The following is a 12597-nucleotide window of genomic DNA, read 5'->3' as shown; positions in this document are numbered from 1 at the left end:
CATAGTTTTGAAGGGCATGCTGCGGTGTCACAGCTGCTACACCTATACAGTAGAAAAATAGTGCATTTACAGGAGAGGTCCTCTTGTGAACCTTGCCTGAGGAATTGACTGGGCACTGGCAGATGTTTATTAGAAAAAGAAGTCTATCCTGAAGGCACCAACCAGCTGCAAAGGCACCACAAAGCTATCCCAACCTTTGAGTGTGTCATCTATTCTCTCTTTGCTTGCTGCTCTGTGGACAATTCAAGGATCTTTTGTACCCTTCCCTCTGTTTTGGCCAATTCATTTTCCATTCGGCTGTACTAATGCTAAATTACATTCATTTCAATGGCTTGAGCTTGATCAGAAAGGCTTGCTAACAGGATGGAAGAATCATAGTGAAGAAAATGATTGAGCTCTCACATCAGAAAAACTTCTAAACATGGAGTCGTTCTGTTGGGCAGGAAGCACCACAACCATGTGAAATAGTCATCGTCACAGCTAGGACCATTTTATCATTTTAAGACTGGGGAAGGCAATGGCAAACCACCCCATAAAAAGTCTGCTGTGAAAACGTGAAAGCAACATCACCCCAGAGGAGAAAACGACTGGTGCTTGCTACCTTTTTTTTCACCTTTATCATTTTATTTTAGAGTTCTTCTACTGCAAAGAGCCCCATGGTGCAGAGTGTTAGAGCTGCAGTACTGCAGTCCTAAGCTCTGGTCACAAGTCACAACCTGAGTTCAATCCCTGGCAGAAGTTGGTTTTTCAGGTAGCCAGCTCGAGGTTGACTCAGCCTTCCATCCTTCTGAGGTCAGTAAAATGAGTACCCAGCTTGCTGGGGGGAAAGTGTAGATGACTGGGGAAGGCAATGGCAAACTACCCCATAAAAAGTCTGCCGTGAAAACGTTTGTGAAAGCAACGTCACCCCAGAGTCAGAAACAACTGGTGCTTGCACAGGGGGCCTTTCCTTTCCTCTTTTACTGCACTGTTTTTATGACGGTGGCTTCGGTTGTTCAATCATTGTTTTTGTTTAAGAGGCAAATACATCATAGAATGACCTAACAACTGTCTCCATAGAATTCAGTTGACCCATATTTCTCTTCCTCAATCTGTACATTTACAGGCATGTCTAGGCAGTGAGGAAAAGGAGATCTGTGGATGCCTCTTTTGTCTCCATTCTGTTATCCCTTCTCCTTGCTGTTCTGGTCACTAAAGACCAACTCATACACAGAGCACCAAAGGACAGCTGATTTTAGTTACAGCATGTATTTATGAACAAGGATAGGCAAGGCTTGTTTTGTAGAAAAAGCCCAGCAGGAACTTATTTGCATATTAGGCCACACACTCTGATGCAAAGCCAGCCAGAACTGTGTTCCTGTGCATTCCTGCTTTAAAATGAAAAATAAAAAAGCCCAAGGGATAGACATAAACTGGAAAAATGCAGTTCATGGTTCTTGGCCAAACCATGAGCCAAATTGAACCAGGAGGTTTGTGAACTGAACTGGTTGGCAGTTTAAAAAGGTAAAGGTAGTCCCCTGTGCAAGCACCAGTCATTTCCGACTCTGGGGTGACATTGCTTTCACAACATTTTCACAGCAGACTTTTTTATGGGGTGGTTTGGCATTGCCTTCCCTAGTCATCTACACTTCCCCCACAGCAAGCTGGGTACTCATTTTACCAACCTTGGAAGGATAGAAGGCTGAGTCAACCTCGAGCCGGCTACCTGAACCCAGCTTCTGCCGGGGATCGAACTCAGGTCGTGAGCAGAGCTTAGGACTGCAGTACTGCAGCTTTACCGCTCTGCGCCACGGATGCCAGTTTCTTTCAATGGGGTTTGCAGAACCTCAGTTCCGTTCAAAGAAGTTTGCAGAAAGCCCCCCCCCACCCCCCACCCCCAAAAAAGCTGAGTGGCAGCGAGCAGCCTGCTCCCCACCACGTAACTGTTTCAGGCTGTCTTGTGCAGCTTTTTGTACTTTTGCATAGTTTTTTATAACTTTTGAGGAGAATAGAAAGCAGGGGTTAACTGCCATGAACTGCCACAAATTGATTTAAAAGTTTGTGGTAGTTCATGATGATAGATCTGTCACAAACTTCAGTTTGCAAAACACAAACAGGGCAAAATTTGTGACAAATTTCACTTTGAGATTTGGCTAGTGCCCATCTCTGCTTATGAAATACTGTTCCCTGTGTTGCCATGTGCCTCAGAACCCATGCCCACATCATTACTTCAAAAGGAGAGAAGCAGGACTGTGCTGAGTCTAATCAGGATCACTCAGTGACTTACTATACGCTTGTTGTAAGAAGGATAGTCTATCAATTGTAATAACTTTATGCTTTGTAAGCTGCCATGAACCCTTGGGAAATAGCAGTGTATATATCAATCAGTAAAGTGCATTCTCATGTATTTGTCTGAGAAGAATTTGCTTGTGCAGATAAAGAGCCATTACGGCCACTGCAAAAATAGCTAGGCAGGTGCAGTAGTTCATTTCAGTGTACCTCATGTTACTGTTAACTATCATCCAGTTTTATAGATATATTTTTCAATTGTAAGATAATATTGGCATTGTTCCTGTAACGTTCATTTTGTTGTGTTTCATTTCAGGATCACAACCACTGCAGCTTGCATGATGGACTTGAGGAGATACCCATTAGATGAACAGAACTGTACGCTGGAAATAGAAAGTTGTATGTACATATGCAGATACTTGATGGAATCATTTCAGTCATGTATATGGTCTTATCAGAACAATATTAGTCCAAAAGTTTTTAAATTATATATATATAATTTAATATATATATATAACACCAACCATCAACCACTTTCAGCTCCCATTTATTTAAATGAGAAAAGCTAAAGTTGTGCAATTTTTTTCCATTGGAATCATAGAGTTGGAAGGCACCTCTAGGGTCATCTAGTCCAACCCTCTGCACAATGAAAGGAAACTCACAAACACTTCCCCCTAAATTCACAGGATCTTCATTGCTGCCAGATGGCCATCTAGCCTCTGTTTAAAAACCTCCAAGGAAGGAGAACCCACCACCTCCCGGGGAAGCCTGTTCCACTGAGAAATCGCTCTAACAGTCAGGAAGTTCTTCCTAATGTTGAGCCAGAAACTCTTTTGATTTAATTTCAACCCATTGGTCCTACCTTCCAGGGCCACAGAAAACAATTCCACACCATCCTCTATATGACAGCCCTTCAAGTACTTGAAGATGGTGATCATATCACCTCTCAGCCACCTCCTCTCCAGGCTGAACATCCCCAGCTTCTTCAACCTTTCTTCACAGGACTTGGTCTCCAGACCCCTCACTATCTGGACCCATTCCAGCTTGTCTATATCCTTCTTAAAATGTGGTGCCCAAAACTAAACACAATACTCCAGGTGAGGTCTTACCAGAGCAGAGTAAAGCGATACCATCACATCACATGATCTGAACACTATACTTCTGTTGGTATTGCATTTGCCTTTTTAGCCACCGCATCACACTATTGACTCATGTTCAGCGTATGATCCGCTAAGACCCTTAGATCCTTTTCACACATACTACTGCTAAGACAAGTCTCCCCCATTCTATAACCATGCATTGAATTTTTCCTACCTAAATGCAGAACTTTACATTTATCCCTGTTAAAATTTGTTTTATTGGTTTTAGCCCAGTTTTCCAGCCTGTCAAGCTCATCCTGTATCCTTTTTCTGTCTTCTGCGTTTGCAACCCCTCCCAATTTAGTATCATCTGCAAATTTAATAAGCATTCCTTCTATTCCTTCATCCAAATTATTGATAAAGATGCTGAACAAAACAGGTCCCAGGACAGATCCTTGAGGCACTCTACTTGTCACTCCTCTCTAAGAGGATGAGGAACCATTCACAAGCACTCTTTGGGTGCGATCTGTCAACCAGTTACAGATCCACCTAATGGTAACAGGATCCAAACCACATTTTACCAACTTGTCAACAAGGATAGTATGTGGAACTTTATCAAAAGCCTCACTGAAATCAAGATAAATGATGTCTACAGCATTCCCCTGATCCAGCAAGGTAGTCACTTTCTCAAAAAAAGAGATCAGGTTAGTCTGACTTGACTTGTTCTTGAGAAAACCATGCTAGCTCTTAATAATCACATCCATTCTTTCTAAATGTTCCAGGACACATCACTCAATGTGATGTGAGTGACAGTTCATACCCATTGTATTTTTCCTTCTATTTTTTTTCATATGTTTAGGGGTACTTCTTGATTTTTCAGTATGGAAAGATAAATAAGTTTCTATCATATAGATTTCAGCCTTGTGAAACAAACATTAAATAGAATGACATGAACAAAATGAAACAAATATTAAATAAAAAAGGCACGAACAAAACTGAAACATCAGTCTGATTAAGCAAGAGCAATGACTAGATGCTTATCTACAACACAAGAGAACTAGTGTTCATATTTTAATCAGATTCACTTTGAAGAAATCAAGCACTGAGATTCAATTTACTTTCAGCATGCTTTATTATGGATGAGTGATCTTGTTATGGGCCCCCCTGGGCTGTCAGATAGACCTACTTATGATTAGAAATTCAGTTCCACATAGCAAGCACAATCTCTGTCTTCAATCTAGTTGTTTTCTGTAATTGGAGTGTTCATATCATTTAAAATTGTGTTTCAAGAGCCATTGCACTCTCTTCTACAATGTGGTGGACAGGAGGATTTCTATGTACACAAAATATCAATGTACACTAATGAACTCTTTTGTATAAATTATACTTGGCATGCTTCCATTCCTACTGAATTTAATTGGAATTTTGCCATGGTTTTCTAAAGAGAACTAAGCCAGCTATCTTAAATGTATCCAATTGTACTGCTAAAATCTTTGGCTTTTCCAGAAAAAAATTCTATAGAACTAGCAATTTTGGCACTACTTTTGACAATGCACTAGTAGCTGTATTTTATATACCTCTATGGAGTTTTGATTTAGGGCATCAGATAGCACATTTCTCTTCATTACATGTATGCCAGCATGATTCAACCTGCGCTGGCTTCAATTATAGCAACATTCGGAGGGGAGGGGGTTGAGCAGAATGCACAGGAACACATTTCCAACTGGCTTGGCCAGGGCTTTGGCTCAAAAAACGATTTGCAGCAGAGGGAAGGCACTTGGCAGCCTTGCACTCCCAGACCATGTGTTCCATCCTCTCTGCTCCCTCCAGCCTCCAAGGGACTTGCAAAGAGAGCAAGAGATGCGGAGCTGACCAAGAGCACCCCATCCCAGGAGAAGCTGGACATGCCACTGCCCACTCCACTGCATGTGACTCTCTCTCTGGCCATGTTTGAGGGGGGGCAAAACAAGATCTTTCATTGGGCTCTGTGAGAACACACATACAAGAAATGCAACTGATAGCACTGGACTATTCTGTGCTGATATGTGGAAAGTAACCTACTGAATGGGTGACATCAGGGGATGTGACCTAATATGCAAATGATATTCTCCTGGGCTTTTTCTACCAAAAAAGTCCTGGCAACATTACCAAAATTTCAGGATCAGTATGGAGCATGCAGAGCTGATGGCATTTCTCTTGCTTTCATTGCTTAATATTCATTTGTTAAAGGACCTTTATTTTCCAGGACTATTTCCTGAACTCCTGGTTATACTGCAGAATTGAAACAGAAGTATTAAAAAACTGTAGCATAGACCTTTTTGCCTTTAATAATATAATAATAATATTTTTTTTTATTTATACCCCGCCCTCCCCACCGAGGCAGGCTCAGGGCGGCTTTACTATTCTGAACAGAATTTCTTAGTTCGCAAAAGGAACCAACCAGTTTATATTTAGGCTTTTGAATGTTCAAGTATAATGTTTTAACAATGAAGCTTGTTTTTTTCAAGGAGACCTTAAATATCCTCTGAAATCACAAATTCATCATTTCTTTTGTCCTTGTTCAAGAGCTGCATACTGCCAGAGCAGCAGATTTGCCACCCCCTTTTTATTTTATTTTTAATATTCTTTTTTATTTTTATTCAGAATAGGAAGAGTTATAATCCAAAGCAAACAATTCTGATCAGATTGCAAGAATTTACACAATAAGCAAATTAAGAGAACATATCTTCATAAAGCAATAAGAAACAAGCCATTTATAAACAAATTCAGATGCCACCCCTTTTTTAAACAGGGGCTTCTTCACATAGACTGTATGATAACAGCCAATCAGGGATCATCTAGTATGTTTACAGTACTGTGCTATGAAAAACTATGTATCACAAGTGGTCACACAGTATAAGTACAATGGAATGCAACCACAACTATATGAATTCTATTTAAAATTTCAATTACAAATAATCAGTCATTTTCATTCATGTACAAACACAACTACCGAACATAGAATGTTCTTTTTGCTTTTTTCATGAGCTGACAATTCAAAGGCTTGCTGTGGTGTCCAAAGACCTCCACAAAATCTGTTGTGTCTTTCCAGGCAACTGCTCTCTTATTGTAAACACGGCCAATATTAGCTAGCAACGTGTTGAGAGAACATCTCTGAACTGACCTGTTTTGGATGAGAACTAGATCCAACTGAAATGGAAGCACTGGATACTTAAAAGGGAATCTGGACTTTGAAATTCCATCTATTATTAGAATTTGGATTTTGGCTTCTGTAGACTATTGGTTCTGCCTTGAAACTGTTCATTTTTGTGAATATTGTATATTTTGGAGAATTCCATGTTCTGTAGTTATGTTTGTACATGAATGAAAATGACTGATTAATTCTAATTGAAGTTTTATTTGGATTTTATGCAGTTGTTTTTGCATTCCATTAAAAACGTTGTAGGTAATTGGATATTTATTATTATTATTATTTACAACATTTGTATCCTGACTTTTTGCCCTTATAAGAACTGCAGCCTAATAATTTAAAATGCACATGATAAAATTACATTATAAAACCTCTGAAATCAACCTTCCTCCCAAGCATACATCAATAAAACAATTTAAAGAAGTTATAAAACAATTATTTGCAAAACATAAAAACATTGGTTAGAAAGGCGGGATCATGGAGGGAATGCCGAACAAAGCATAAAAGACTTCACCTGCTGGTGGAAGATGGCCACAGAATGGGACAGATGAATCTTCCTGGGAGCAGAGATACAGAGTTTTGGTGCCATGACTGAAGATGCCCTCTCTTGGGTTGCCACCCATCTGATCTCAGAAGATGGGGACACTCAAAACATAGCATCTGAAGGTGACAGCAAGGGCTGGGTATATCCATCCCAAACCATACAGGATTTTGAAGGTCAAGACCAGCATCTTGAATTATGCCCCAAACCAAATTGGAAGCCAGTGTAGATGGGCCAAGACTGGAGTAATATGGCTCCTATAACCCACTCCAGTCAACATCCTGGCTACAGGGTTCTGTATTAATTGAGGTTTCCAAAAGCTTTTCAAGAGTAGCCCCATGTAGAGTGCATTGCAGTAATCTAATCTAGATGCAACCAGGACATACACCACAGCAGCGAGTTCGTTTCTTTTCAGGAAAGGCTGCAGCTAGCTAACCAGTCAGTGCTGGTGAAAGGCTTTCTTGGTCACAGGGGCCACCTGCTAATCCAGTAGTAGGCCTGGGTGCAGGAGCACTCCAACTACAGTCTTCTTTCTTCAAGAAGACTGCAAGCCCATCCAGAAAGGATGACACCTTAAATCTTGGGCCAGACCTTCTGTAGCACTTTCATCCTTCCATAGCACTTCCCTCTGATCAAGATTAAGCTTCAGCCATACAGTGTCATCAAACCAGTTAAAAAGGGCAGTGTTTCTTACCTTCACAAATTCAAAACTATTCTTGAATAAATAGCTTCAATTTTAACTATACCCTTTCTTTGCTTAAGGTTTACATTAGCATCAAAGAGACATTTCCACATTTGTAAGGTACTTATTAAGATTGTATCCAGTTGTGTTTTAAGGGACCCACCTGCAGAGGATTAATACAGAGATATGGAAGAACCACCATTGTTGATTATAACTTACTCATGAATAACATTATTTTCTTTATTTTGTTTACAGTTACAGGGGCAAAAAACATCCCTGCCCCTTGCACTATCACATCAATGTTTGAGAAATCAGACTGCATTAATGTTTTTCCTGAGTAAATTATAGCCAATAATTGTGATTGTTCCCTAACTCTGTATGTACTTTTATTCCAAGAAAATGTTTTAAGTAGATCTGGGGGAGGGGGGAAGGAGCAGAGTCTAATTGATCCATGGCTTGTTTTATGGTTTCTGAGGGCGAGAGTAGCTGACCAATGCATCACATTATTTATCAGCAAAAATAGGCTGTGGAATGCTTGTGGCATTCCTCCTATTGCACTGATGGAAAAAGCCTGGTTTTGCTGATGTTTTGGGAAGGGTCAATTAAGATTACCATAAAATCATGGCTGAGAACAATAAGTAAATATTTTGCACTTTATTTGGTTTTATGCTGCTTTTTTATTTTGCTGCATTTGCTGGCTTCATTTACCTGACTGACTCTAATCAACTCTAATTGACTCTAATGGTTTTTAAAATGTATTTAAAATGTATTTTATTATTGTAGGCTTTTCTGAACATTCTTGAAGTATTCTAAATACAATGTTTATATTTTACTGATAGATGGCTACACAACAGATGACATAGAATTCTACTGGAGAGGTGGAGATAAAGCAGTGACTGGGGTGGAGAAGATTGAGCTTCCTCAGTTTTCAATTGTGGAATACAAACTTGTGTCCAGGAATGTTGTCTTTGCCACAGGCAAGTGTTTGTTACATTTTTAATGTTCAGCTGTCTTCTGCATGATCTTGATTGGTTTGCCATAACAAAGAAAGGGGAGTAAAAGATAAAGGACATTGTGGGATATCTGTTACATTGGAATGGATCCCACCTAAAATTTCCATACACGCGAGAGAGGAAAGATTTTCAGCGATCTTTTCCTTCTCACAACGGACCTCCAACTACCACTAAGCTTTCTTGAGGGGGGCTGTTCCCTGAAGACCAGCATTGGGAGGACATTTTGAGCTGCAGCTGGTGTGGGGGTGAGGGTTGGGAAGTCATGCTTCTGTGGATGGAAATCCATTCACAGAAATTTTAGGCAGTATCCAAACCATTATGTATCTGTTACATAGTTGTTCACAGTAATAAAATGACAACAGGGAAACGCCTATTGAATTTCTTTTAAAAAGACAAAAACCTTAAGTTGCAATAACAGTCAGTTGTTTAAAAAACTGTAAATTAACATTATTTGTAGTAATCAGCCTCAAAAACTCAACCGTGACTCGTAGAGGGTTTTTTGTTTGGAGGAATGATAGGTTTCATCTAATATGCATTTCTGTGCAAATGCGGTATAATATTTCTAAATGTTCTAAAGCTGTCAAAACAGTCTATCAAATGTGTTTGTGTTTCCACTGCAAGTAAAATTATTCTGCCTTATTAGCATCTTCAGTGTTTATAATAGAAGACAAAATGTAACTAAGATCTTTGTTTCTGATAGGTGCCTATCCAAGATTGTCGCTAAGCTTTAAATTGAAGAGGAATATTGGATATTTTATTCTTCAGACCTACATGCCCTCAATACTGATTACCATTTTATCATGGGTGTCATTCTGGATCAATTATGATGCATCTGCAGCAAGAGTGGCCCTTGGTATGGAATGGAGATGAGTGGGATTATTTAGGTGTAGCATCAAAACAGGTCATTACATCTTGTAACACAGAACACAGGGGTCCCCAGTGTGGCTCCCATGAGTGCCATGATGCCCTCTGGCAACTTTGCTGGGGCCTGTCAAATGTTGTTAGAATTTGGTGGAGAAGGTTCACCAGCAGGGTATCTGATTTGCCATTGGACTGGCTGGGTGATTTTTTAAAAAGTTGCTTTGACAGCAGCTGCCACTTAGTGACTCAAGGTAAGCTGTATATACTCAACAAAATATTTTAAACAATGGGTAAGTGGATTTTTCTCACAGTAAAAATCCAGTTGCAAAGCATGTTGTTTAGTGTGTGTGAATGCACCCAGTATGTTCCTTTTAAAAAGCTTAAAACAGAGTTTCTCCCTGAAAATTTTAGGAGTTACTGTTAGATTTATACATGACCTCACTCCCTGACTGTTTTGTGGTTGTCTTTACATCCTGTGGCAGCCATTTTTGTGGTTGTGCCCACTTTCCTGTGTCAGAGTTCAAGGCTGAAAAAGGCTGAAGACCCCTATTGTAACATGTTAACATGCCAGGATCTCTTACGCCAGAATGATGTTATCATGGAATACTCCACCTTCAGTAGGGAAACAATTCATACTATATCTCCAGTTCAGCATATAGAACTCAACCGTCTTATCAGTGGAATGTAAAGAAATGTTGCCACTGAATTGAGTGGGACTGGTTCCAGAGTCAGCAATCTAAAGGTTCCATGCTTTATTAGACCTTAGCTTATTTAAAACCCAACTAAGATGCGGAGCTAAATTGCTTCTAAGCAACATTACTCATATTCATATTGTAGATCAGAGAGCTGGAATGGATCTCCAGAATAATCTAGCCCAACCCCCCGCACGATGCAGGAAATTCACAAGTACCTTCCCCCTACATGCACACCCAGTGACTCCAACTGCAATCCCAGAAGATGGCCAAAAAACCCCCCAAACCCTCCAGGATTGCTGGCCAAACTGGCCTGGAGGTTTGCGCCTGACCTTAAAGTGGCAAACAGCATTTCACTGGTTTGACCCCAAGAAGGAGCAATGAGAATTGAGCACTGATGCAACCCTTCCTGCCCTCCTTCTCATAATCTGCTTAAATTCACAGAATCAATATTGCTGTCATGTGGTCATCCAGCCTGTTTAAAAACTCCAAAGAAGAATCTACCACCTCCCAAGGAAGCCTGTTCCACTGAGGAACCGCTCTGTCAGAAAGTTCTTCCTAATCTAAAGTCCAGCAACAGATCAGTTCAACAAATCAGTTTTATGTTGATTATATCCTAATTTATATTTCTGGAATAATAAATTCACAAACTTCAATGTGTGCAGATACTGAATGGAGTGTGTTTTGTGAGCCTGGAAGAAAAATGTAACCTTTCCAGAAAAATAGTAAGGGACTCAAATGAAAGTTGCTTATGAAAATCCCCAGCAGCAGATGATAGCACACAGTTGCTAACTTCCATCCTGTTGCAAGAAGTATTGCTGGCTAAGAGGAAGCCACTTGCTTTTAGGCAAACAAATTAGTTTAATAGTAAATTATATGTAGTTGTATTGAGAGCTTACTCTCCACTGCCATGTACACAGACCCTATTCCTTCCTTATTCCAAATCACCTTAGTCTTAACAGAGCAAGCATAAAAAATGGCAGAAAAAAATATCAGTATGAATTTTACAGAGCCATGAACATATATGAACATATGGAGCTGCCTTATACTGAATCAGACCTTTGGTCCACCTAAGTCAGTATTGTCTTCTCAGACTGGCAGCGGCTCTCCAGGGTCTCAGGCTGAGGTTTTTCACACCTATTTGCCTGGACCCTTTTTTGGAGATGCCAGGGATTGAACCTGGGACCTTCTGCTTCCCAAGCTGATGCTCTACCACTGAGCCACCGTCCCTCCCCCATGCTAATTTATTGTTATTTTTTGCCCTTACATCAGTTTCACTGGCTTCTGGAATAGCTTTTAGAACACTCTATGGTGGTAAATCAGGATATTTGAAACATAGACTTTCTTTTCTCACTCTCTTTTTCCCCTAGGTATTACCACCGTGCTTACTATGACAACTATCAACACTCATCTCAGAGAGACTTTGCCTAAGATCCCCTATGTCAAAGCCATTGACATGTATCTTATGGGCTGCTTTGTATTTGTCTTCTTGGCCTTACTTGAATATGCCTTTGTCAACTACATCTTCTTTGGAAAAGGCCCTCAAAGACAGAAGAAGCTTGCTGAAAAGACAGCTAAAGCAAACAATGATCGTTCTAAATTTGAAAGCAACCGGGTAGGATTCTTCACCTTATCGTTATGTCTGTATTGTCTGTGACTGTGTAACTCAGTGCACTGCTCAAGGCAAATTAGGCAATCCTGGATCCCCAGTCTGCTATGGGGAAGCAGCACAGGGGCCCAGTCCTGCTGGGGACCATGAAAAGGGGGGTGATGAGCCCTCACAGCATTTTTTTTAACAGTAAAAAAGAAATAGGATCTAAAACATCATCATGCCCCCATGGCAGAAAGGGATATACGTTATTGTTTAGTATGATCCAATTGCTGCATTGTATGGAAAACTACAGTCACATCATTTTCAAATATGTTTCAGATATTTCATACTCTGTGAATATATTCTTAGTAATATAAAATACCCTAAGGATACATATGGTTGCAAAAACAAAAATTCCCAGGATGAGAACTACAAAACAGTCTTCTGGAAAGTTGCAAAATATTTGTTGCCCGAAGAGCTCGTTATCCAAGGTTTAAAAAAAAAAAAAATTTAAATCCCAGGAATTTCTACTCCCATCACTGGCATGTCCTTGGTATGCTCCAAGTATAGGATGCATAATAATTTAGGAAGAGAGGTATTTATTTAAGTGCCAACATTTCTTCTTCCACTGCTATCACTTGCACCTATACCCAAAATGAATACGCAAGACAATAGGATTT

At 40.0% G+C, this 12597-nt stretch overlaps 1 protein-coding gene across 2 annotated transcripts in view; it reads left to right on the top strand.

Annotated features, from left to right (window-relative positions):
• Positions 1-12597, top strand: part of LOC132568247 (gamma-aminobutyric acid receptor subunit beta-3) — a 310478-nt gene that overhangs the window by 280891 nt on the left and 16990 nt on the right. For both annotated transcript variants that reach the window (XM_060233862.1, XM_060233863.1), the window contains 4 exons: positions 2585-2667; positions 8600-8737; positions 9474-9626; positions 11697-11941. In XM_060233862.1, the coding sequence (XP_060089845.1) occupies positions 2585-2667; positions 8600-8737; positions 9474-9626; positions 11697-11941 (619 nt within the window). The remainder of the gene's footprint in view (positions 1-2584; positions 2668-8599; positions 8738-9473; positions 9627-11696; positions 11942-12597) is intronic.

Source organism: Heteronotia binoei, chromosome 3, assembly GCF_032191835.1.
Source record: "Heteronotia binoei isolate CCM8104 ecotype False Entrance Well chromosome 3, APGP_CSIRO_Hbin_v1, whole genome shotgun sequence".
NCBI classification, from domain to species: domain Eukaryota; kingdom Metazoa; phylum Chordata; class Lepidosauria; order Squamata; family Gekkonidae; genus Heteronotia; species Heteronotia binoei.
Note: the sequence above shows the minus strand (reverse complement) of the source record. Positions and strands in the feature narration are given on the sequence as shown.